The 27,887-nt window shown below is 40.5% G+C and overlaps 1 protein-coding gene across 7 annotated transcripts; it reads right to left on the bottom strand.

Annotated features, from left to right (window-relative positions):
- IWS1 (interacts with SUPT6H, CTD assembly factor 1) lies at positions 1-24,919 on the bottom strand. Of its 7 annotated transcripts, XM_058189203.1 has the most exons (16): positions 24,629-24,777; positions 22,354-22,425; positions 19,958-20,073; positions 17,508-18,297; positions 16,650-16,839; positions 16,397-16,454; positions 15,570-15,664; positions 14,503-14,653; positions 13,478-13,560; positions 12,240-12,369; positions 11,688-11,805; positions 5,599-5,710; positions 5,158-5,214; positions 4,876-4,987; positions 4,031-4,190; positions 253-390 (listed from the first exon to the last, which is right to left on the bottom strand). In XM_058189203.1, the coding sequence occupies exons 1-15, from the start codon at positions 24,660-24,662 to the stop codon at positions 4,062-4,064; spliced, it is 2,247 nt and encodes a 748-aa protein (XP_058045186.1). In that variant the 5' UTR covers positions 24,663-24,777; the 3' UTR covers positions 253-390; positions 4,031-4,061. The 7 variants fall into 7 exon arrangements, with proteins under 7 accessions (XP_058045187.1, XP_058045185.1, XP_058045189.1 ...); XM_058189204.1 differs by lacking the exons at positions 4,031-4,190; positions 24,629-24,777 and adding an exon at positions 24,812-24,875 and having other exon boundaries at positions 1-390; XM_058189202.1 differs by lacking the exon at positions 4,031-4,190 and having other exon boundaries at positions 1-390; positions 24,629-24,776.
- Between the last annotated feature and the right edge of the window lie 2,968 nt (positions 24,920-27,887).

Below are 27,887 nucleotides of genomic sequence, written 5' to 3'. Positions count from 1 at the left end.
CCCACTTCAGAAACAGATTTTAATGTATCAGATTTGCAGCAATACGAGGTTTTGTCTGTACAAAGGAGATGAGAGGTCAGGGTTAAATAAAACCATAATGAACAAATGTCCCAGGGTTCATAACCCTGAATCTACATGTATAACAATCAGCTGAACAAACAATTTGAAGATGCATTTAAAAACCCCAAAGTTTGTTTTTTAAAAAATGTAATCTTCTGAGTCTATACAGGAGACCATCAAAGGTGATTCTGGGGAAGGTCACAATGGCATTTTATTGCCTTCAATGCTGATTTTTACAGCATGGGATGTTCTGCTTTTTTTCCTGATGTCTGTGAACTTCCGCATCTGTTTGTCCAGGCGACTGACCCCTTTCTTCGAACTTGCCTGGAACTTGAAAGAAAACTTTCATTTAGTACTAGAACAGTCATCAATGGCATCTTGATGTTTATAAACCACAAGAACATACATATACCATCCCTTGTTGCAGTTGCTACCTTTCATTACAGAAGCTGGTAACACTGTGAGGAACCCTCAATAGCTTACTTTCAAATGCAGTCATTACAGATATAGAACAGAAAGCACTGCTTTTTAGAAAAAAAAATTGTGGACACAATTCTTCACATGCTGCTGAAGTTCAGAAACTAGACTGTGAATTTATAACTCAAGCATTAGCTCGGCTATGCAGACAGACCTCATTCATGAGAGACGGATAGGAAACAAGCATTCCATACATCACTGGAGTGTGCAAAAGGGAGAGTTCACAGGAACATTAAGGACATTATAAGAATGACTTTTATTTTTATTTTATTTTATTTTATTTTATTATTTTATTTTATTTTATTATTTTATTTTATTTTAGCAGAGACATTGACTCTGATATCTTAGGCCAGGTTTATTTTCTTCTTCTAATTTAACATTCAGTCTTGTTTCTAAGCATGAAAGATAACAAGCAATATTTAGAAGATCCTGTGATAAATACAATTCTGACTATTCTCATAAATGCACTGCTTAACAACTGGCTAATGACATAATTACTCTATGTTCTCAAGGTTTAATGCCATGTTTAAAAATGAAGTTCTTTTTCCTGTGTTGGATAATTATGTTTTGGGTCTCCTGTTGTATATCAAAGTAAATAAAAATCTACTTTAAAAGATTATTAAGTCTGTAGTATTTTGCAGATTGGCTTGGTAAATACTTTATAATATGGAAAATGTAACTGAGGACGAGAAAAAGGGAATCTTTATGATGCATCACCACCCCTATCTAGAATATTAATTTATTGAACCCCATTGGATTTCTTTCAACTGGCAATTTTCTGTCCAATAGTAGGTGACTAGAAACTCTGAAGGAAATGGTATTATCTGTTGAGCAACCTTTCTCCCAAGCGGCTATATTTTTCTCTCCCATTTCCCTTTGGAAATTTCTAAGGAAATTAGTAATAGTAAGAAACATAAGAATCTGCATGTGAATGGGATTTTTTTTTCTTTTTATGACCCTGTAATCTGGAGCTGCTGAATGGAGCTGAGTGTTTACTGGCCAGATGCCCTTCCTGACACCTATGCAGAGTTTACAGCAGATATTTTCTCTCTGCGCCCTGATAGAGAAACATCTGTTGCTGCCTAGGACTGAATTCTCAATCTCCCGATTGTGAGGCGAGTGTCTGAATCTCTAGTCCACCTCTGCATGTGAATGGGATTCAAAACTATTGAAGTCCCTAGTATACATAACATATTGTATAAGACAAAAGAGCAAAACAAGAAGTAGCCGCATGACAAAACAAAGAAGAATATTATTAAACAGTTTCATGAGGAATGTTTTACAAATTTAGCTTACACAGTGATATTCATGGCAACATGTACAAAATAAAACAAAACAAAATGCTGCATTATTCGTAGAAAATATCTCAAAATCTGTATTAGGACAAAACCTTTGTTAAACTTTTTACCAAATAATGTAAAAGATCTTGAGTTGTGATGTGAATTTCCAGGACTTCTGGGGAAAGATGGCTGACCGAAGTCAGGACTCAAGACAGCTCCACAGACAAGCTGAACTGACACTACAGCTTTGTATATGGGAGCCAAAGCAGACTGGTTCCCTTTAATCTTTTCTGGATCAAACAGAACAATGTCAGATTACCCAAGCTGATTCTCCTTATGGCCATTCCTTCTCCTCATGAGGACACCACAGGACAGCAATCTAGTGTGGGACCAGGGGGAAGGAATCAAGAGACAGGGAATTCACTATTTTGCTCCAGCTGCAAACTGGGGCCTTTCAAAGACACAGACATTTTTTTGAGCAAATTTGTAATAAGGATCAACAACCAGATGAATGGATCACAGAGAAAAACTGTCTTAAATAAAAGGAAAAAACCCCATTAAGTTGACTTATTTGATCAGGGATAAAATAGATGACGTTATTTTTCTGGGTGATTCTTTCTGGATTATTGGTATCTTATTGGATTTGCCCAAAATGGACAGTTGCAGTGTCCTAGGGTCATGTGTTCACCATCTGTAACTTTCCAGCTGGCTTTCAACAAGCAAAGTCAATGCGGCATGACATATTCACTTAACAGCTGCAGTGAATTGCTTAAGAACTGAGACAAAAAAGTTGCAAAATAGGGTGCAATTCACTTAACAACTGTCTTGCTCAGCAACAGAAATCTTGGACTTAATTGTGGTTTAGTTGAGGACTGCTTGTATTAGGATAATGGGATTGTACATATATGAAATGTACATGTGTGCCTATGCAGTGGTGATATGGAATGTGTATCTGAAAATAAGACATTATTTGTAATGTGCATTTGAGGCTTGCTTTCTAGAAAGGAAAGAAATGGTCCCTTTTTGTCATGTTAAACTTGAGTTTTAAAATTTTAATTGTATTAAGATGTTGGCACCATTTCATGACTTTTAAATGGAATTATGTTATAGTTAAGAGATGAGATGTGCAATGTTGACTATTTATACATGAATATATAACATGTTAAATGTTAAAAAGTTATGAACTGGATCTTTGCTGGTAACTGGATTGAAGATGTTATTTATTTAATTTGCCTATTGTCAAGAAAAGAGTTAGGATTATGGGACCTTACTGTAATGAAATAGCCTGGGGAAGAAAAACAAAATTACCAATTTTTAATAATAATAATAATAATAATAATAATAATAATAATAATAATAATAATAATAATAATAATAATAATAATAATAATAATAATAATATCCAAGCTAAGACACATGACAACCTAAATTTTAGTTCATTGTGTTATCCTGATGAAGGCATTTTTCTCAATTACATGATAATTAGGCTTAAGGAATGTGTTAGGATGGTGGAGTACCAAAGAATTACTTAGGAGACATGCTGCTTTTTTTACTCTATAAAATGTGCAAAATCAGTTCAAACCAATCTTCTCAGGAATTATGTTTATAATAAACTACTTCATGTAAGATAATTTGTCTAATGTTGAGATTAAGGAGATGAACTTATATTTATTTATACTGTATTGAAAACTTTTTTCATTAAGAAATTATGTTCAACTATTTAAATTCATGCATGGCAAATAACCTTCTATAGCAGTTTTCTCTAGCAAAATATTTTTATTTTCCATAAGTCTTGAGTTACAATTACAATTTGCAACAATGAGGTGAACTGACTAATCAATAAAACTATTCGTGATACTCATCTGGAATTAGTATGAGCTAAATTGGTAAGAATTGTTAGGATACAGTGAAAGCAACATGTTGGGTGGAAAGCTCACCACCACAAGATAATGGTATATGAAACTGCTGTTAGTATTCTTGCTGGAAAAAAATGCAGTTTTTAAATGTCAACTCTTTTTAGTTTTTCAATCACAAAGCCCTGGAAACCTCAAAAACAAACAGCAACAAGAACAAACCCCCCAATGTATTAGTTATTTTCCCTGACTGGAACGCTTTAATGAAACCTCGGAGTTGCTGAAGACATGCCCTTTTGTCCAGATGGATAACAATGGCAAGCACTGCAGCACATGCACAGCTCACTCTTTCAGGGATACCTCTTGGATCAGGGACAAGAGAAATATAAGGCTACAAGGGCATCCGGTTGCCTTCAATGCTGAACTTGACAGCTCGATGCATTTTGCTGAGACGTTTCTCTTCAGCAAACCGCCTCTTGTGTTTTTCCAGACGATTAATACTTTTTTTAAGAGTTCCGGGCTAGAAATTAAAGAATGGACTACTGATAACGGACAACACAATCACTTAACACTCATTTTCTTCGCCTTCTTTCAGTGGTGAAATTCAAATTTTTTTACTACCGGTTCTGTGGGCGTGGCTTGGTGGGCATGGCAGGGGAAGGATACTGCAAAATCTCCCTTCCCACCCCACTCCTGGGGGAAGGATATTGTAAAATCTCCATTCCCACCCCACTCTGGGACCAGCCAGAGGTGGTATTTGCTAGTTCTCTAAACTAAAATTCCGCTACTGGTTCTCCAGAACCTATCAGAACCTGCTGGATTTCACCCCTGTCTTGTTTCACATTTAAAAAATAAGTCAGAAGAGATGAATGGCTTTTATTTCATACCATGACAAACAAAGAATGGAGCAAAGAAAGATACCTACAAGCTCTGTGGGATAATTTATGAGATTGGACTGAGGAGAACCTTTCATGCAAATATTTCAAGATCATAGCCATAGCAGCAAAATAAAATGGTTAATAAATATACAAATTTTCACACTGGAAAGAATAGTAGCACATGAAGTACATGGATGGCGCTATTGAAATGATACTGAAAGAGAGCAGCAGTGAAGAAGAATTTAAGTGAATCCTATGCAACACCTAACTTAGAATAGATCTAATTTCAATGTTACAAAATATCTTCCTTTTCAATTAGCTACTTACCCGAGAGGACTCCATTTCCACATTCCATTTTGGCCTCACTACATAATCCTTATTGGAGGGCATCGGAACTCTGGCACGAGCACAAAATCCTGGATCACCAGGTCTGAGAGCTCTAAAAATATATAACAAAGGTACTGCTAAATAATACAAGGGTATTGCAGGCTCTCCCTCAAACCATTTAGTTGGCTTTTTTGTTTACAAAAGCTCAACATTCTTCATTACAAACCACAGAATGAAAGTGTGAGGTATCAAAATGATATTTGAGGAATCAGTCAAACATACTTTTCCTCTCCTGTCAATACTTTTTCCAAGTCCCTGCGGGGTGTCTGACCACCAGAGCTGCAAAAACAGAAAAAGGATTGTTAGTACTACAAAACATGAGTAAATAAATCATAATCCAAATAGTCTCTTTCCTATAAATCAAAATTTTAAAAAACAAATAATAATAGATAAAACATGTTTGGGAAACTGCAAGTCACAGAAACAAAAATGTTCCTAAGGAAGAATGCTTCAGGAAGAAAGAAACAGTTTTTGAAAATAAATATGACTTTTCCTAAGATCAAAACGTTTACAAACTGAATGACAAGTTTCAAAAGATTCCACGGAAGGGCCCTAAACTACATAAGAAACTTTTTGGATTGCTCTTTAAATTATTACATAGCTGAAATCACTATAGTTTTTGGACTCAGAACACTAAAGGCATTATACATTCATGTAAGATACCTGCTTAATCGCCTTCGTTGAGGCATCTGCTCCAGATCTCTCTGTTCTCTTTCTTCTCTGGTCATTCCCTTATAGTTTGATGTTAAACCAAAAATGGGCCGGGACCATTCATCTGTTTAGTTTTATTAAAAAAGAGAACAGAATTAATTAAATAAAAGTAACAAAGCAGCACTTACAAAATATCTACCCAATAAGAAACTTGACCTTAGGCAGCCACTTGAACTGCTTCATTTTAAACCGAGATTTTAGCCCATTTAACTAAATCTGTGTGTATGTATGTATGTACGTATGTATCATAAATACCAAAAAATATCCATTGTAGTTACTATTAAATTCTAAACATGTATAGAAGTACTATACCAGTCTGACATATATTTAAGACAGATGTAGTTTAGGCCTCTCACTTAATGAGTTTAAAAAACTGAAATATTTATTTATTTATTTATTTATTGTTTATATTTATATACCGCCCTATCTCCCAAAGGACTCAGGGCGGTTTACAGGCATTTAAAAGCAATAAATACAATTCTAAAAACAATTAAAAAACTTATTCAAAAGCCTAATAATTAAAAAATATAAAAAATTAAAACCCAAGTTAAAACCCACAAACTAAAATCTAACTCAGTCCTGCGCAGTTAAATAGGTATGTTTTAAGCTCGCGGCGGAAGGTCCGAAGGTCCGGAAGCTGACGAAGTCCTGGGGGCAGTTCATTCAAATATAAAAGCTTTATGTATATTTAGACCTACATTTATCAATGGCAATCTTGTAAACATTTACCTGAATTCCCTACCACAAACAAAATGAAGTGCTACTGCGCATGTCCAAGATGGCGGCCGCACCGCTGAACAGCTGATGCGGCGACGGGCCTATTTCGGGCCAGACCGGGTGGGGGGGGGTCCTTTTGACAGCTTGGACCCCCCGCCCGGGTAGGTGAGAGTCCGGGGAGTCAGAGGCTGGGCAAATTGAGGCGGGGCGTCTCCGGGTTCCCTTGGGAGGAGTCCCGGAGCGCTCTCCCTCCGGCGGCGCGGCCGACGATGGCGGCGGCGGTGACGGCGGCGGCGGCCCGGCCTTTTCCAGCGGCCGGGCCTTTTCCAGCGGCCGGGCCTTTTCCAACAGCGGCAGCGGCAGCGGTCCGGCCCTCTCCAGGCCGGGCGGCAGCGGCCTGGCTGGGCGGCAGTGGCCGGGCTTTTCCAGCGGCGGCGGCGGCGGCCGGTTTTTCCGGCGGCTTTCCGGCGGCGGTGGTCGGCGGCCTGGCTTGGCCCTGCTTTGGGAGGGGCCTAGAGCCTCTCTCCCCTTTGTCCCCCCTCGTCTGCGGTGCCGGTGTGGGAGCAGCCTGGCCCTTATCCAACGGTGGCGGCGGCGGCCGAGTCTTTCGGTGGCGGCGGCGGCCTGGCCTGGAGGCTCTTTCCCCCCGGCAGCGGAAGAGTCGGTGTCGGTGACGGCGGTGGCGGCGGCCTGGCTGGACCGGCTTGGCCAGGGCCTAGCCTGTTGGTGGTTGACTGGGTTCGGCGATTCGTGGCATGACCCAGCAAACCTGGCGGGTGAGTGGCCTATTCCAGCTGGAGGCCAGGCTTAGCGGCCACAAGAGGCCCGATGGTCGCCTTCTTTGTCATCTTGAAGGCTGTCCACGGGTCCAGGGACGCCTCGCTACCACCTGGAGGGCGTCTATAGACCGTCAGTGGGGCTTTTGAGTCCTTTGCCCCCGGACTTTTGGAGAGATGCCTCGTCGGTGGAGCAGCTTGGCCCACTAGGCGCGTGTTTCGTCCTCTTTGTCAACTTGAAGGACGATCACGGGCCATGTAGGCACCTTTACCATCTTGAGGATGCCCATGGGCTGGCTGCAAGGATCGTTTGAAGACCTTTGGTCCCCAGTGGGGGAATTGAGGATGGTCCTGGACAATCCTAGCTTGACTATTGTAGGACTATATCCTCTCCCCCCCCCTTTGTGCCCATAGACCACCCCTCGGGACTGGAGAAGAGGGGTTGGAGCTCTGACTTAATCATGGCGGTTTGTTCATCTACCGCCCAAGACCTATATCCCGTCTGTCTTCTACTCGGAACTCCTGGTGCGTCAACTTCCATCTTGACAGGTCCAGGATGGGTCCGTTTGCCGGACTTTTATCATGCGGACATTTACAGCGGCTGACCTTCTTGCCCTGCGAGATTCCCCTCTCTCGCGGGTCTGGCCCTCCACATTATCGAGGGTCCATCTTGAGGACGGGTTTTGGAACCCCGAGAGATGGCATGCCAAAAATAGGAGACTCAGGGGATTTTTAATTAATTATTTTAATAGGGTTTTTAAAGGGAATTTTAATGGGAATTTTAAGGGGGGGGTAGGAACTGACGGGTCTGGGTTGGAGGAGGTAGTGTTGGGTGGGGTGGAGGGTTAGGGTGGGTGAGGGGTAGCCCGTCGGGAGGAAACCAGTTCCAGCGCATGCTCGTGGCGACTATCAAATGGGTTCGGAGGTTATGGGGGAGTGTGTTCCTTTGTGTGAGGTGAGTCTATTTGCACGGTAAGTGGGAGGGGCAGATATGGCGGAAGGGGGATCGTATCAACATAGGGGTCACGCGTTCGATGTTTACAGGCGATCGCGTGCCCGATCCCCTGACTTTTCCGTTCCCGGATGGTCAAGACCCTCAGAGCCTGGGCCTCGTCTGATGTTATGCAACGCACGGTCCGTGGCCAATAAGGCCCCTAATACATGATCTGATTCAGGGGTGCGCGGATATTATAGGCGTTACGGAGACCTGGTTGGGCACTGAAGGGGTGTGCCCTGGTCGAGATGTGCCCACCGGGTTTCCGTGCATTCCATCAGCCGAGGCCCAGGGTAGGGGTGGAGGGTGGCGGTTGCTATTAAAGAGAGTCTAGAGCCGAGGGAGACCACTGTACCTCAGATCGCCGGGTGTGAATCCTCTTGTGAGGTGGGGTCATAGATGTCAGATGGGCTTGCTGGTGGCGTACCTGGCTCCTTGCTGCGTGACAGCTGCCCTGCCCGAGCTCCTGGAGGTGCTTGCCGGGTGGCAGTGGAGACCCCAGACTGTTAGTCATGGGGACTTTAACTGCCATCTGCCGCTCGCCATCGACGGTAGCTCGGGAGTTCTTGGCCTCCATGACGGCCTTGGACCTGACTCAAGTAGTGGATGGCCCCACTCACATCGGGGGAGGCACACTGGACCTGATTTTTGTCTCTGGTCAGTGGTTGAGAGATCTGGACTTAAAGGAAATAGTCATTGAACCTTTGTCATGGTCAGATCACTCTCTCCTTCGCCTGGACTTTCTGACCGCTACCCAACACCGCAGGGAGACGGAACCATTACGATGGTCCCGCCCCAGGCGCCTGATGGACCCAGAGAGGTTTCGGACGGAGCTTGGGCCACTTCCTGAGGGTCTGGCTCACGGCACGGCAGAGGAACTAGCTGCAGCCTGGGAACGGGCTGCGGCCGGGGCCTTAGACCGTGTCGTGCCTTTGCGGCCTCTGACCCGGCGCAGATCCCAACCGCCCTTGGTTCTCCGAGGAGCTGAGGGGATGAAACGCCGGAGAAGACGCCTAGAGAGTTCCTGGAGGTCCAGCCGCTCAGAGGTTGATCGGACACTAGTTAGATCCTATACTAGGACCTACCTAGTGGCACTGAGGGAAGCGAGGCGTTCTTACGCCTCCTCCCTCATTGCGTCGGCAGATAACCGCCCAGCTGCCCTGTTTCGGGTGACCCGCTCCCTCCTTCACCAGGGGAGCGGGATGACCCGCTATGGGACGTGCTGAGGAGTTTAACGGTTATCTATACGATAAAATCGCTCAGCTTAGGGACGGTCTGGACCAAAATTGTGGCGATTCAGACGGGTATCTGAGGGCGGCCTTGGTGATGTTGTGTGGGATGAGTTTGACCCTGTGACTCCCGAGGACATGGACAGGTTGCTGGGTAGATTGAATGCCACCACGTGTTTACTGGACCCGTGCCCCTCCTGGCTGGTGCTGGCCACTCAGGAGGTGACACGAGGCTGGCTCCAGGGGCTTACGAGTGCTTCCTTGTTGGAGGGAGTCTTTCCGGCCGCCTTGAAAGAGGCGGTGGTGAGGCCCCTCCTCAAGAAGCCTTCCTGACCCGCTGTTTTGGGTAACTATCGTCCGGTCTCCAACCTTCGCTTCGCGGCGAAGGTTGTAGAGAGTATGGTGGCATATCAGTTTCCCCTGCACCTGGAGGAAACTGTCTATCTGGACCCGTTCCAGTCCGGCTTCCGACCCGGTTACAGCACTGAGACGGCTTTGGTCGCGTTGGTGGATGATCTCTGGAGGGCCAGGGATAGGGGTTATTCCTCTGCCCTGGTCCTATTAGACCTCTCAGCGGCTTTCGATACCATCGACCATGGTATCCTGCTGCGCGGTTGGAGGATTGGGAGTGGAGGCACCGTTTATCGGTGGTTCTCCTCCTATCTCTCCGACCGGTCGCAGACGGTGTTGACGGGCAGAGGTGGCCCGCGGCACCTCACTTGTGGGTGCCGCAGGGTCGATTCTCTCGCCTTCTGTTCAACATCTATATGAAGCCGCTGGGTGAGATCATCAGTGGCTTCGTGTGAGGTACCAGCTGTACGCTGATGACACCCAGCTGTACTTTTCCACACCGGGCCACCCCAATGAAGCTATCAAGTGCTGTCCCGGTGTTTAGAAGCCGACGGGTCTGGATGGGGAGAAACAGGCTCAAGCTCAATCCTCCAAGACGGAGTGGCTGTGGATGCCGGCATCCCGGTACAGTCAGCTGAGTCCGCGGCTGACTGTCGGGAGCGAGTCATTGGCCCCGGCGGAGAGGGTGCGCAATTTGGGCGTTCTCCTGGATGCACGGCTGTCTTTTGAAGATCATTTGACGGCCGCCTCCAGGAGAGCTTTCCACCAGGTTCGCCTGGTGCGCCAGTTGCGCCTTTCTAGACCGGGATGCCTTGTGCACAGTCACCACGCCTTGTGACGCCTCGCCTGACTACTGCAATGCTCTCTACATGGGGCTCCCTTGAAGGGCATCCGGAGGCTGCAGTTGGTCCAGAATGCAGCTGCGGGTGATAGAGGAGCCCTCGTGGCTCCCGAGTGACACCTATCCTGCGCAGGCTGCACTGGCTACCTGTGGCCTTCCGGTGCGCTTCAAGGTGTTGGTGAACGCCTTTAAAGCGCCCATGGCATAGGGCCGGGTTACTTACGGGACCGCCTGCTGCTACCGAATACCTCTCACCGACCGTGCGCTCTCACAGAGAGGGACTCCTCAGGGTGCCGTCGGCGCGACAGTGTCGCCTGGCGACACCCAGGGAAGGGCCTTCTCTGTGGGGCTCCGCCTCTGGAACGAACTCCCCCCAGGACTTCGTCAACTTCCGGACCTCCGAACCTTTCGCCGCGAGCTCAAAACTCACTTATTTATTTGCGCTGGACTGGGTTAGCTTTTTATGGGTTTTTAATTGGGTTTTATCGATGGGTTTTTAATGGGTTTTTAATGGGTTTTATTATTTGCTAAATTTTAATTGCGGCCAAATTGAATAAGTTTTTTAGTGGTATTTTAATAGTATTTATTTTGTAATAGGAATGTTTATTTTATCTGGCTGTAAACCGCCCTGAGTCCTTCGGGAGAAGGGCGGTATAAAAATTTAAATAATAAATAAATAAAAATAAATAAATAAAATGAAAATAAAAAGCATTTTTTATAAAAAAAATAACATTGAAAATACAATATAATAAATAAGCAGGGTATCACATATTCAACAATAGGAAAGTTTGGTACCATTTTCTATTTTAGATACAGATTAGAAAAAAAGGACCTAGTGAACCATCAAGCCTGCCCTTTGAGGGTTTTTTGGTTCTTTTTCATTAATTAATTAATTTTTAAATTATTATTTTTATAGTTTGTCTATAAATTATTTTTATAGTTTGTTTATAGTCAACCAGATGTTCAGACTGGATTTGCCATTTTTATCCATTTATTGAGTCCTTTCCAAAGAGCTGGGATAGATGGATTATTTTTAATTTATTTAATTTTGTTTTTTAATTTTTGTCAAGACGATGGACTTTTACGATGAATTTTATTTTTTAGTAGCCTACAGTACATCACAGTTTACTTACTAATTAGCTTTCCTGCCATATCCTTGTTGGATCGTGATTCCTTTGGGTGTTTGTAGAGATACATCACTGCTCTTCCAATCCCACTATGTTTTAAGGTCTCCTGGCTCACACTAGGTAACTACAAAAAAGAATGACGAAAAACCATACTCTGCTTAAACTTCAGAATTGCAGTTTTGTTTTGATAACAAAAGTCTAAGCATATTAGGTACAAATATCAGGAAGGATTTTTTAAAATAGAAAGAAACTGCTCAGGTGAGCTATGGAGTTCCAGACGGGGAAGTAGAAAGAAATTAAGCATCTATTGGAAATAAGTAAATTCAGAGATTCTCCTATTTTCAAAAGTTAACTTTTATACAGTTTGGTTTTACAAAGCAGCTATACTTCATTATTGTATTGGTTTGAAAATGAAAATACTTCTGTAGGTACTGAAACTGTGCAGGTATCACAATTCATCTTACTGCTATGTTCCTATTAATCTCTCAAAGATCAATTTTATACAAAGCAAATCTGCAAAAGTAAATTATGCTGACTCTACAAGCATGGGAGGCTGACCTCTTGCAGAATTTTCAAAAGCTCCTCTCGAATTTTCAGGGCAGGAAGACTCCGATCTGGTAATGGAGAAAGCCACTCTTTGATGGCTGACATCACGCCACTGTCAATGAACGTTTCCTTCAAGTCTTGCCTAAGAATTGAAAATCAAATGTTAAGCTAGCAGTTCAAAAGTAAGGAAAAGGGCATATTTGTTGGAAATACATCAATTTCTTTCTTTCCAAAGAGTTCATGCTTAAAATGACAAAAATATTAAGACAGGATGGGAAGCTCTTTTGAATTTTAAATCATCTATGTAGCCATCTTCTGGTTACAACTCTTTGCCCTGCTGATCTATCCGTTTGATTTCTATATTGGGCAGATCTTTGAACAGACTATCAAGCAGCATCTCTATGAGCACTTGATTTAATTAACAAGAGCAGGCAAAGATTTTTTGCAAACAAACCATAATCTTCTTGGATAAAATTATTAGCAGATTGGGGAATGCGTAGATACAGTATACTGGACCTATACCTTAGCAAAGACTTATAACAAATTGCTTCATAGTAAAATACAGGTTAAATTGGTTAAAACCTCCTGGTTGAACTGTCAACCAGTGCAACAGTCTGCCATGTGATGTGTTGAATTCTCCTTTGCTAGATGTCTTCAAAAGACATGGATAGAGACAGGGTTGTCATCTGTCAGAGATAGACGTATGGATTATACTCTAAGCGGTAGTTGAACTAGATGATTTCTAAGTTTCCATTGAATTCTATGGTTCTAAGCAACAGTTAAAGAACAACTTTTAGAGGATATAGGCTAACTTGGTGCAAATAGCTAAATAGTTTGAATGCACGTGAATATGTAGATCCTACTTATTACAAGGAAATAATTCACTGATACTATCAACAAATTTGTAGCTAGATTGGTTATGCTTCAAACAAGTTATTTGAAAAGCTTTTATCAGGGTAAGTTTTATTCACCTTATTTAAAATTCTTTAGTAATTCAATGATTTTAATAAAATCTTTTAAAGCATAAAACAAAACTTTAAAAGTCATGTTATTTTCAACAGAATATTAGTCTTCAAAAATTTAAATTCATCTCATTTTAAAATGACAAATCAAATTTATTTTGAACAAAGGAGAATTACAGTATCTATTTACCTAGATAAAAAGTAATACCAATTAGCATATGATCATCTACAATATATCATACCTTTTTTCCAAAATTGTACAGAAAAAAGAATTAGATTTTTCCTTACTTTTTAAGATGCATGACTACAGTTGGGAGCAAAGTTAATTTCTTTAGTGCTGGTTTCTTCTGTGTGTTCAACTGTCTGTCCTCCTGCAAGAAATTATACGTGGCATTAAAAATAAGCAGAAAAACAAAATGCTTAAAATGTAAATCAAATCAATTACAACCTTTTCTAGAGAAATAACTAAAAAAGGAAGCCTAAGCCTTAACCATAAAACTAAGAAAAAATAGCAATTATAGTTGTGTAAATTTCACTGCTATTTCTTCCATTTATATATGAAGTTTTTATGTACTGTATCAATGAGATTTCTGTATCCAGATAGTTCACAGAATTTCATTCAGTGTACCCATCAGCCACACAAGAGCACTTATACTCTTTGCGATATTAAGAAGAAGCAGGAATAACAGTTTTTTTTCAACATCTTGATACGCTTCTAAGGAATGTGAACTAAGTAAACAATAAAAAGGGCAAATTTAACAAGCAAACTATACTTTGTAAGTAGAAAGAATGTGATGAGCCTCTTTTAAAATATTTGCAGATTAGACATCAGCATTTAGATCACTGTAAGCTTTGGCTCTACAGGTAATCCTCAACTTATAACCATTTATTTAACGACCACTGAACGTTGACAGCAAGGAAAAAAGTGATGTCACCAGTCCTCACATTATGATCGTTGTATGTCCCCATGGTTATGTGATCAAATTTCATGTATTTACAAATGTTTCAGTGTCCTGGAGTCATGTGATCACCACTTGTGACCTTCCCAGGGGGCTTCTGACAACAAACTCAATGGGAAAAGATGGAGATGCTTAATGATTGCAGGAAAAAAGGGGCGGGGTTAAAATCAAGCACAGCTCACTTAGTGACTGCATTGCTTAACGACATAAGATTGGTTCCAATTTTGGTCATAGGTTGAGGACTCCTGTACTCAATTTAGTGAGACAAACATAATCCTTTCCCGCAATCCAGTTTAAAATAATTTCATTTGCATGAACTATATCCTTACAAGCCTTGGAAAGCAACAAACACACCTCTGCAGCTTCATTCATCTTAACAATCATGGCACTGACTACATCGTCAGCATCACTAATGAATGTACCACCATCCCGATTGCGCCGGCGTTTGCCACTCATGCTCTTTTTCCTTTGTAACATCATATCAAAATCTGACATGAAGTCCATACTGAAAGACAGAGTGTTTCACAAAATTCAAAGATTAACAGGATATAGCAACAGCTTAAACTAATTTAAACAATGCATATAATATATGATATATTTGGTACAGGTCAATCAACAACAATCTACTTCTAAAAATTATGACGTAGAATTTAGAACTTTGGCCACAATCCTGAAATTATAAATGTACTGTATTTAAAGAAAAAGAATAAGCTAGCAGCCTTAAGAATCACAAAAAGCAATAGTGTAGAAATGTCTTGTTTTGTTACTCATGACAAACAAGTTTCAAACGGTAAATTGAGATTTAAGTTATCTGCTATCAATCATAGTATAGAGTTCATGAAACAGTCAAGTGATTTTTACATTTTTACCACCTTGGAACTATAGTTCCATTCTTTACCCTGAATCCCACAGGATATGTTAAAGGATCTGCATAGGCCTTATATTATGCAAAAACAAACAGAACCTAAACAAACGTTCTGTGAAAGCAAGTTGGCTATGAAACCAAAAATACAAATAATGGAAAAGTGCCTGGCTTTCAAAGGATACCTTGTCCAGTATACGGTATAGGAGCATTGATGGATGGTTTTGTAGAGGGTTTGATTAATATCAGAAATAGATTGATTTAGAAAAAACATTGACATTCTCATCTGACTAGCTCTACCTCCTTTGCAGAAAAAGGCAATATAGAATTCTAATAAAAACAAAAACACTTGCCCTAATTAAAACTTTTTACTGAAGTTTAGTATGTGGCTCCTTCTCAAACTTGAATTAGGAAAAGATAAATTTAAACTGGGGAGGGGGAGAGAAATATGTATGCTATGTTGAAATGCCTAAAGAAATGGCAGAATTTTTAAATGTGATATATAATTTGATATACTTCAGATCGATTTGGTTTCTTGTAACTATCATAAGAGACTTACTGTTTTCCTCTTTTGATATTGTCATCAGAATCTGACTCATCTGCTACTTCTTTTCTTTCTGCTTTCTCCTCTTCCAAATCCTCTTGGTTAAATCCCTTGGGTTAAACACAACAGAAGTTGGTTAAATATAATGTACGTTTTTAAGAACACTTAACAGAGATCAATCGTAGCATCTAAAGCTTTGAAGGCTCATACTAATATTTCATCCGCGACATCACATTTCCAGCTGGCCAAGGCTATCGATTGTCCATCCAGCAACTGATAAAGCTAACAAACTAATACAATTCAAAGGTGATGAAATGGCATGCAGGATTTTGGAAGTGTCCAGAATATTTCTATCAGGCAAGATTATCATCCTAAACCTAAAGAGAGATAACCTGGCTTCAAGCAAAACTGACATGCCTATGCAGGTTTTTTGGCATTATGGAAGCAGCTTGCTGATGATCTTAGATGCAAATACAGCTGATCTCTGGGACTAAAGCAAATAGCAAGGCTTCAACACTAGCAACTTATGTTTAGCTAGGTTATTCTTTTTCTGTTTGTTTTGTCTTTATTACTATTTATTCATTTTTATGTTTTTATTGTGTTTTTATATTTTATGGTATACAGTGGGGGTTGTCTTTCAAATCCAGGAGCAGAAAAAAACAATATTTTCCCAATGAAGTGTGGTGAACTTGAAAAAGGCATACTATTTTGTTACCACAGTCTAAGAAATCTATTCAACTAAGATGAAAGTTACTTAGAGGAACATGCATTGGCAGATGACTCCAAAGTACAGGAAGGAGTGATGTATGGAAGAACAAAATATAAATTCATGACATACTTACCGTAAATTCCTCTTCTTCCTCATCTCCAGATTCTCCAAATATATCTGCTATGAGGTTTCTAGGAAAAAAAAACAAGCTGTTGTTCATAACCATTTTCTGGGCATGCTATTACCACTATAACTTTTATTTATTTAAATAATTTATATGGCCACCTAACTTAAAACACCACTGGATAGCATAGGAAAAATCAAGTATATGTCCCATCTATTTAATATTGTTCCAGAACTTAATCTTGTAACTTAAAATTACTTACTCTTGTTCATTTCCTGACTCGCTGTCACTTCCAAAAAGATCTTTTTCTTCTTTCTTCTTTCCACTGTCACCCTTGTCATCATCTTCCTCACTATCAGAAATGATAGATTTCTTTTGCTTTTCATATTTCCCTGATGTAGCATCACTATCTGATTCATCACCATCAGAGATAACGCGGCCCTTTTTTGCAGCTGCCAACAGATGTATAAATAAATGAATCAAAAACTGAGCCAACTTGGAGCAACACAATTATCAACTAGTTGAGAAAAAAAATCTCCTTAACATTAAAAGCAAAAGGAAATTGTAATGCATGCAATAGTTCCACTACTTTTCTCTATAATTAAGCAAACACACTAAATTGTTTTTGTGCACTTTTCTAAACTGGACATAAACTGAGGACAACTTCTAGCAGCTGAGGTTCACCAGTGTCCTTTTTACTGTGGTAGCTTAATGTTTCAGCAGGTAGAATAAGGGCATACAGATATCAACAGAATTTGAGAATTTTTTCAGATCCTTTCCTCCAACTGTTAAGGATTCAGCTTTTAAAGATGTATTACATTTAATCTATTCTAAAGTAGGAGAAGGTGATACGGTTAGACATATCAAAATGAGTCACCATTCACACATATATTTGCACATTTATCACCTGTTCTGCACTATGTTTATTTCTATTGAATGTGCAATGCCTAATGGCAGGATTGCTTATGCATTTTATTCACCTGGATGATGCAAACGATAATAAGCTGATGTGAGACTCATCACATATAAATGTTCAGAGCCAAACCTTTATGTCACACACTTAATTTGGAATCATAGCATATATAGACTGAAAATTAGTTCTGAATTAATGTTTCCTTACGTGTTCTTTCTTCATCTTCACTATCAGAGAGCACAACAGCTTTTCTTTTGGCCAATTTCTCCTCTTCTTTTCCATCTTCTTCATCACTGTCTATCTTCTGTTTTTTGGGACTTCCTTCTTCTTCACTGTCAAAGCCATGAAGTTTCTTTCCAATATCACTATCTGAAAGCTGAGCACTATTCACCAGTTCCTCTTCTTTCTTATTTTCTCCATCACTGTCACCTACCTCTATTTTCTTTTTATTTCTGGAGGGATCTTCAGATTCAGAGTCACTGGACTGAACTTTTTGCTCCTCATTTTCAGAGTCACTGACAACAGGCTTTTGCACTATCTCATTTTCTGAATCAGTGTCATGATTTTTTGGTTGCTCCTCAATTTCTGAGTCACTGGCTGGATGTTTCTGGGGTTCTTCATTTTCTAAATCACTTTCATGCCTTTTATGCAAACTCTCATGTTCGGAATCACTGCCTGTGTGCTTTGGAGGCTCCTCATTTTCAGATTCACTGCCATGGCCCTTTGGAGGCTCCTCTGCCTCAGAATCACTGGCCTGATTATTTACAGCATCCTCATTCTCAGAGTCACTGGCAAGTTGAACAGGATTGTCTTCAATATCAGAATCACTATCTTTCTCTCTATCAACCCCCTCATTTTCTGAGTCACTGCCATTATGATTAACGGCATCCTCGTTTTCTGAATCACTATGTTTCTCTCTTGGTGTATCTTCATTTTCCGAGTCTGTCATGGGATGTTCTAGAGTCTGTCTGTCATCTTCCCCATCACTAAGTTCATTCTGGAAAAATAAAAATATCAAGAAAGCTGTAGAAAGTAAATGAAGGCCAACTCAAATAATATAATTACATTAAAAATGATCACGGGTATTACATATGAAATGGTTAGCATTAAAATATAATTTAATTGTAAATTAAGTACAGGTAGTCTTTGAAATAAGACCGTAATGGAGTCTGCCCATTATATGCTGTGATGGTTGTAAAGCAAAATGGCATCACTTAACAACTCATCCCTGTTCTCCCTGATGCAATGGTTAAACAAATGTGAGGGCCATTAAACAGAATATTGGCTGGATGTTTCCTCAGGGATGGGGGAGTCCTTGGAAGGCCTACACAGGCCCTGGATTATCTGCTCCAGGCCTCTCATCTGAGCCTACCACCCACCTAAGGCACCCTGAAGTGCTTCAGCTTCCTTCTCAGCTAGTGAGGAGGATCAAGCCAGCTGGAGTTTGCAAGTCTCTAGCTGTCTTCCCACCTAGCAAGCAAGGGGAGGTCAGGCCAGTCAAAGTTTCCAAACTCCAGCAAGCAAGGGGATATCAGGCAGTCTGGAGTCTTCAAGCAAACAAGGGGAGATCACACCCAAGAACTTGCCCTGCTCTAGGTCCCAGTAACACCCAATTTACCTTTCTGTTTTTTGAAGCTTCTAAGAGAGGCACCCAGCCTGATACAGGATCAGTTTCTTACAAACACAGCCTGATGGCAAACTCCTGTTATTTTCCAACAAAGTTTTGTTTATTTGGTTGTTTTAAGGAGGCTCCATTTTTTTAAAGGAGGCTCAATCTGTTTGTGAAGGTTCACAAGAATAGCAACAGCACTTAGAATTATATACGGTTTCACAGTGCTTTACTGCCGTTTCTAAGCAATTTACAGAGTTAGTATATTGCCCTCAACAATCTCGGTCTTTATTTTACCGACCTTGGAATCAAGGCTGAATCAATCTAGAGCCGGTGAGAATCAATTGCTGGCAGTCAGCAGAATTAGCCTGCAATACTGCATTCTAACCACTTTGTCACCACTTGCTTTGTCATTAGGCTACGTCTATTAAGAAAACTGATGGCTAGTGATGAGTGCACTGTAGGAAGACCTTAAAGATTAGGTTAAGGACAGATCATCATGAAAAAAATCTAACTACATGGTTGCTAAGAGTTGACATCAACTTAAAGGCCTCTACTAAATCATTCATTCATATTAACAATCAATTATGTCAAAATTTTCCATTCATACAACATAAAATCAACAAACACTTCCACTAAAATAATATAGGAAAATATTAAGTGAAATAGTTTCAAAGGCAACATTCTACTCCATCCCAAATTACTTTTTCAGCCTGGACCTTTTTTCAAAATAGTTCAGTTAACAGTATTAATAGCTATATAGTAACAAGTGTTATTGCAAACCTTGTTGAAATATGCATATGAAATCTATGCAAAATTTTCAAAAATGTGTATTATTTCCTTGTACATTTTGAAAAAGTTAACTGTAGTGTCAAAGCATTATTATCCTTCACTTTATAGTGAAATACTGTAATTTGCAGTTACTTTTAAAAGATCATATGAATTAACTATTAACTATTAACTTTTAAGAAATCTTTTGCTTAAACAGATAGGAACTATAGGCAGAATAATTTCCAGTTAATTTAATATATATATATTTCATGACTACCTCTGAATGTTGTCCTATACTTCCATTCTCTGATCCAGAGTGTTGTTCATTTCTGTTATCTTCCATGTCTGATCCTGAATCACGCTCATCCTGTACTGGTGTGGCTCCACCATCATCTGTAACACATTACTTGTTTAAATCAAACTGAAAGTTGATGATGACTTTCAATACACAGAAACAATTACATCAATGCATATGAATATTGTACTAGTTTTAATTATCTCTATATTCTTGCCGTTTGTTTAAAACCTACATGAGACTGCTGAGCAAAGTAATTCACCACTTTGGAGTCAATACATGGGTCAATACACTTTTCCCTTCAGTACTGATAGACAATTTGGAGGTCTTCGTATGTGGACTTACCACTTCTCTACGGCATCATCGTCAGCTAAGACATACTTTGCATAAATCCATTTTATGTGCCAATTATACCTTACCTAGACCAGGAAGCCTTTTCGACGGTCACTCACACTTTGGTTACCTCACACAATGTGCTCTATAAGGGGCTGTTCTTGAAAACCACTTCCAAACTGCAGCTGGTGTGAAATGCAGTGCTGTAGACAATTATGGATACATCTTGTCAAGTCCCTGTAACATCTTTACCTTGTAAGCTGTGCTGATTACCAACAGGTACAGTTCAAAGTGATGGTTGGTACCTATAAAACCTTTCATGGCATAGAGCCTATATGTCTAAAACATTATCTGTCTTCCATCTGTCTTCTGCTCAGATGGTACAATCGAACAAAGCTGGCATGCTCTGGACCCCATCCTTTAAGCAGTGTCAACTGAGGGGACCGAGATAGCAGGCTTTTTTTGCTGTAGCATGTACCCTCTATGTTCTCCCCCTCAGGTATGTCTATCTTACATACTAGCTGTATTCAAGTGTTCCGAAAACTTGGATTTTTTGTTAGATCTTGGGTTAGAGTGGTGTTGAGTCCTGAGTTTTTGTGTTTTAACCATAGCTTCTATTACAGCATTGGATGTTGTCTTAGTTTTTTCAACTGTACATTGAAACCTGTTGGTAATCAGTACAGCTTAAAAGGTTACATTTTGTGACCTTTTATGCTGTATGCATCATTTTAAATTAGGCAGCCTTGAAAATGGCTAAAATAAATAAAAATATAAATAACAGAAACAAAACTCTGAATATTCCATAATTAAGGTTTGTTTAGACATTCAATTTCAGTCAGGGGCTGGAATACCATGGAGCTAGAAGTGCAACATAGTTAAGATTACCAATCCTGAAAGACTATAAACATATTCAGTGAACCATGGAAACAGATGTTTGTTCCATACAAATAATGTAGAAAGGAATAGGAATGGAGCAGCAACTATTTATATAATGTTCCTTGAGAAAGTGTATGTTCTGGACTATTTAAAAATGGAGAAATACCTAATCATCTTATCAAAATGAAATTAACATTAGTTAAAATGTTAATATAACTGCATTTTTGGGGCCTTGGCCTAATAGTTCCCATTTACAAAAAACAGCATTAAACTCTGCCAGATTACTGGCCTATCAATCTCCTCAGCATTATCAGTAAATAACATGCCAGATATCTATTAAGTTCCAGCATTGGCTAGACCTAGAGAAAATACAGTATTAGTCAAGAAACAAGTTGAATTTAGAAATGTTCACTCTACTTTTACCATGCTCTCATTCTGCAACATCTGAAAAAAAATACACTTAAAAACCATGTGCAAAGCTATATGCAGCCTTCACCGATTTTATAGCAGTTCTTGATTTCAGTTCCCATCCTAATCTAGCATATGAGCTTCAAAACCTTTCTATCTATAGATAGAAGGTTCTTTCTGCTTATCTATAAATTATAGGACAACTCAACTATAAAGGTCAGATGTGTTCATTGCATCAAGAAAAATTCTGCTAACAGAAGGGCTTGGCAGAGATATATTTTGAAACCATTATTATTCAATTATTACATCAATTCTTTAGTTGCTAGAATGAACAATTTCTCCCATTATCCCTCAAAATATGCAGAGCAATATACAGTAATGTGTTTTTAAGCAGATCAAGTAGTTCTGCTCTCCAAGACCTATATTGATCTAAACAGAGCATTGCGAGTTTTGGCTGAAAATAGTAACCCTAGAAATCAAGTATAGTAAGACAAAGGCACTGATGTTTGCCAAACACGGTAAAAATTTATCTGGAAATTAAACAATCATCCAATTGAATGGTTATTTAAATATCTTAGTGTTGTATTTTATGCCATACCTACATGTAAAATGTATGTTTAATATGTAGCTCAAAAGCCCAAAAATCAGCTACATCCCTGCAAAAATTCTTTTACAGTAAATGGACACTTCTTGCTGCATTTTGAGTGCACTCAGAACAAGTTCAAACACAATTATCATTTGGCGCCCAGATAGATTCATACCTCTTTTGCCCCCTTGGAAAGGGTTCAGACTAAGTTCCTCAGGAGCATATTCCAAGTGTTCCATATGTAATTCTACATTGAGAGGATGGTATCAGTAAGATTGAATCCAGTGGTTGGATATGAATTGTCAGGTAGTGATCTAAATTGTTCTTTTCCCCAGAAGATCTAACTCCTCGGGTTCTTTCCAATAATTTTGTTTCCCTTTGACTTAAGGCAACAGAGAGAACTGGAACTCCTGGGGTTTTCCTTAATTTAATTATGTATTCTAGGGCATGATTATACAACAGAAGCAATCAAATGCCATAAAAACATCGTTATTCAACCCAATCTGGTATTTCTCCTTAATGACATATTTTAAATGTTTCTTGCATACCTCTCAGACCTGCCAGTTATCTAAACAAATTGCTATCCCAAAACTAAGGATGGCCTTAATGTTGGCACAATTCAGTATACTTCTATCAGTAATTTTAAAGGGCAGATACAAGGGTAACTCATTCAAATCCAAATTATGCCCATGCAGAGGAACCACTGAAATCACCACTTATATTGTTTTATGCTGACACCTGTCATGAGCTGTTAACTAAATTTCCTGATCATTTTCATCAGTTTTATTTAAAACTCTTATTCCAGACTCAATTCTTTAAGCATGGTTAAATTATATCATGCAATATGTAAGAAGAGCAACACTTCGATTGATTTGCTTGCCTAATTAATTTATTAATTACTATTGTTATTATGTATATGATGTACTTTATGGACTGGTCATTGGCTACAATATGTATTTCTCTCTCAATTGCATTTCAGTATATTTCTATTCTATGCTAAACATAAAAGTGAAAATAAGAATAGGTTCCTTAACATACTGTCTTCATGATTTTGGACTACAATATCTCTCACCATTAGTCATGGTGTTTAAGACTGACATAAGCTATAGTTTAAAATATCTGGAAGTTAATAAAAGCTGCCATCACTATTCTATAATTACTATACAGAATCAATTTGTAAATTAGGCAAAGAAGAAGAAACTACTTGAATTGGCTCCACAAAACATTTCCCTTTTTTGGGGAAATGCTACTAATTCAAAGCTAATTCTAATTTTCCACTGTGTAGTAGAAAAAAAAAGCTAACACAAAAAAGATAAACCTATTCATCAAGTGAAATGAATGCATCCCTTTCAAACATACAGCCAACTGAAAGCCAGTTTGGTGTAGTGGTTAAATATTCTGGCCTAGATACCAGGAGACTGAGAGTTCTAGTCCCACTTTAGGCATAAAAGCAAACTGGACGATTTTGGGCCAGTCTCTCTCTTACTAATCTCACATGTGAGGAAAATTGATGGGGGAAGGAGTTCACGAACTTGAATTACTTATACATTAGAAAAGGTGGGTAGTAAAATCTAGTAAATAATAGCTCTCCATTCTTTTTTAAATTATATTTGCTATCCATACTTAATTAAAAACTTCAATAGTATAAATAATACTACAAACAATAACCCACCCAAAATTCAGTATTTGGGCTGTGCAGAGATCTGGATTTAATGGGCATCTCCATAACAGACACCTCCACACACTATTCTAGCCTTATAAATTGAATTCCATTTTATCTTTGTTCCTTTTCCTTCCTCACTAATTAGAAAATTAAACAGAAGCTTCAAGAAGTGAATTTGGTGGACTGGAGAATGTTTCCCTCTTTTGTCCTCCTCAGAAGGTCTAAAACAGGGGTGTCCAAACTTGGTCCCTTTAAGACTTTTGGACTTCAACTCCCAGAGTTCCTCAGCCAGCTTTGCTGGCTGAGGGACTCTGGGAGTTGAAGTCCAAAAGTCTTAAAGGGACCAAGTTTGGACACCCCTGGTCTAAAAACATCATAGCTCATAGGAGGGCAAAAATCTGTATCCCTTCCTTGTTTTGAAACTACATTTTGAAACCTACCAATTATCAAAACACAACATAGCGATATGACACCCAATTAAGCATATTGGGCAAATTTCACTCTCCCTGCCGGGCACCGTCACTTTTATTAAATATAATCAGCTTCGTAGCCCAACTGATCTAGAGGCTCTCGGGTTGAGTAAAGGCTGAGGAACTCGGGCAACGGTCAGGCACCAAGAGATTCATTAACACAATGGGGCCTAACGGATATGCTACGCACCCAGTTGCCGGAACAACCATACAGCAAGGAAGCTCGTGAACCCTCTTGCTCTCTCTCACATGCAACCCTACAGGTCCATGTCCTACCAGCCGAGCCGAGCTCACCCTCCCGCCTCCTCCGACTGTACCTGACTGTTCCCCACAGTAATACTCCGTCTCCATAGCCCCGCCTCCCACTACAACCGGCTGAACAGCGGAGGGGGGGGCGCTCCGATGGGAACGGCGGGAGCCAAAGAGGAGCTCAGACACCGGATCGAAGCGGGTGGGGGGTGGGGAAGGGAGGAAAGGAGGGAAGGGGGAGTGGGAATCACCTTCCAGTATCTAAGCCGGAAGCAACAGTATCCACGATCTTCCCATCAACCCTCGCGCCGTAGTTCGGCAGTTCCGCAGGTCTGAAATGGCGCCCCCGCCCCTTTCCCCGAGCGGAACTCAGGAGCTCTTCCGCTTGCGATGATTGGCAGGGCCGTGCTGTAGTAGAAGCGTTCCAAGGGGAAGGGCGTTGGCTCCGCTGAGCCCGTCGGTGCGAGGTTCTCTGACCAGAGAGATACGAAAGGGGGAAGAGTAGCGCCTCGGGTATATATACCTGGAAATGTTCGGCGGGTTTTGAGACTTAGAATCAAACAATGTTTTGAGGAACTACTGTAGATAAGGAGAAAACTGTTGAGCATTTATTCTTCCTGGGATAGTGTTTTTTTATACACAAAGAAAAAACGGCAATATAGAACAACAAGTCAGTGCTCTATTTTCAGAGTATCCCCACGTGTGTGTGGGGAAAACACAATGACCTTTGCAGATTTCCTGTGCTTAATCCATTTTTTGTCTCGGACTTCAAAAAGCTGCACGCATCTTAAAAAGATAGGAAATTAAGCTAAGTTAAGTTAAGTTAGGCCATGCTTTCTCTCTAAACGAGAACTTTAATCCTATTGTTTTAGCCTCCGCTTTGGCGGTTTTCATTAACTAAAGCCGTGGTAACATCGGTACGGGCCATTCCCATTTCAGCCTTGAATAAAGAGGATTACAAGTTCTTTGCTACAAACATCCGGCCAGCCACTTGATAACAGATTAATTTTCCTGTACCTTATTGATGTCATTTAGCTGTCGTGCGGGTTTCGGATTATATTAACCTGTGAAATGACAGCACCTAACGGTGTAGCCCATTGTTATTAATTGAGGTTATAAAAATATTGATTTTTATTTGCAATCATACGTCCCTTCAGAGTGCAAAAAAGTTGCCTCCCACCCTTGGCTTTTTTTCCTAGTAGAGACCTCTGGCTTGTATCTCAAGAAGGGAAAAGTCTTATAAAAGTCTTATAAGCAGACTGTAAGATCATCTAGTGAAAAGCTATAGCATGCTAGCCTCAGAAGACTACTATACTAACTCCCCTAAAAAAGACATCAAAAAACAGTACAATGTTTCACAGAAGTGGGATGATTGATGAAATTTCCATACCGGTCAATGTCCGACTTATCACCATAATTGGGACCATAATTTCCATTGCTAAGCAAGGCACTTACTAAGTGAGTTGCACCCAATTTTATGGCATTTTTTGCCACAATTGTTAAGCGAATCACTGCAGTTAAGTGAGTCATGTGATCATTAAAAGAATCTGCTTCAAACATTGATTTTGCTTGTCGGAGGCTGACTGGAAATGTCACAAATGGTGACCATATGTCCCTGAGACACTGCAGCCTTCATAAATATATACCAGTTGCCAACCCAAATTTTGACCATTTATCGCGGGGATGCTGCGATGGTTGTAAATGTGAGTCATGTTACTTTTTTCAGTGCTATTTTAACTACAAACGTCACTGAATTGTAAATTGAGGACTATCTACCTGATTCCTAGCTAATGACCAATACCAGTGATGCAACAGTAAAATCAATTGATGAAAAAGAAACTCTTGTTCTGCAAAAAAAATGAACATAGGTCCCCAACAATTGATTAGTAGTTTCAGCAACTCCACAAACTGCATATTAATTATCCAGCTTTCCAACAATAAATGTATCCCTTGCAGAGCGATGTCCAGGTAAAACTCTCAAAAATGAAAGCTGATGGGCTCTGCTAGAAACGGCAAAAAACTGAAAATCCTAATCTGTAAATGAGGAATGTGCCCTCCAGCCAGTAATAGCAATAGCCCCTTCCTTCTGCCAGATGTTTCCTGTTTTATGTTTAACCCAATTCCTGGACTCCTTGGTTCCAACCTGATAATCTTCATATGAACGATCTAATGTTGCTGTTAGATTCGGGCAATAACGAGGCAGGAGACCAGGATCGTGACAACAGCTCTTTACTATATGGTGAACCCAGCAGCCAGTGCTGGGAAAAACCTCTCTTTATATACAGTTTAGCCGGAGGCTTCAACCAATCAGCAACGTGCTATTTTCCCGCCAAAACTTTTAAAGATACATTACACTCCTTCCCTCCCAGAAAACACTTTACCACTATTTACATAAAATTAACATCTTATTTTTCAACGTAATCACGCAAGTAGATTGGGCGTCTCCTGACTCTTTCGGACCTGCGCAATTCATTCTCTGGGAGTGAGTCGAGCTGACCAGAGGGACTGTTTGTTCCTCTCAGCTCCTCCTCTAGGCCATCCGGCCCTGGATTATTTGCAGAGTCGTCCCTGTTGTTTTCCGAAGGAACCGGTTGGCGTCGCTGGACCTCCTGGAACTCAGATAAGTCCCGCGTTTGCCCCGGGTTTGAGTCAGCTATGGATTCATTCGTTGGGTAGTCAGGGCCTGTTTCGTCTGTTTCTGATTTACCGGTTATGCGTTTTCTTATCTGGTCTATGTGGCGCTTCCATACCCGGCCATCCTCTATCTCTACTAAATATGATTTTGGTCCTGTTATCTCTAGGATTTTTCCTGTTACCCAGGTCGGACCCTCGCTGTAGTTGTGTGCCCACACTAGGTCGCCTACTGCCATCCCTCTTGTTTTACCCTGTACCCCTTTGTACCCGTCTGGTGTGTAGTTTGGGTTTAAACGGTCTAGTGGGCACCTGAGCTTCCGACCCATTAATAGTTCTGCCGGGCTTCTGCCAGTTGTGACACAGGGGGGTTCTGTGTTGGACGGCCAGGAAGGTATCGATTTTTGTTTGCCAGTCGCCTGGCCTGATTCTGGACAATGCTTCTTTTGCGCTCCGAACGGAACGTTCTGCAAGGCCATTCGTCGCAGGGTGGAAAGGCGCCGAGAGGACATGCCGGATGCCCTCTTCTGCCAAGTACCCCTCAAACTGGGTTGCCGTGAATTGCGGGCCGTTGTCGGAGACTAACGTGTCGGGCAACCCGTGGGTTACAAATAGGTGCCGTAGGACTGAAATCACGGCATCGGCTGTCATGGATCTCATGAGAATGATTTCCAGCCATTTGGAGTAGGCATCGAC

The sequence above is a fragment of the Ahaetulla prasina genome, chromosome 6 (assembly GCF_028640845.1).
Source record: "Ahaetulla prasina isolate Xishuangbanna chromosome 6, ASM2864084v1, whole genome shotgun sequence".
In the NCBI taxonomy this organism is placed as follows: domain Eukaryota; kingdom Metazoa; phylum Chordata; class Lepidosauria; order Squamata; family Colubridae; genus Ahaetulla; species Ahaetulla prasina.
Note: the sequence above shows the minus strand (reverse complement) of the source record. Positions and strands in the feature narration are given on the sequence as shown.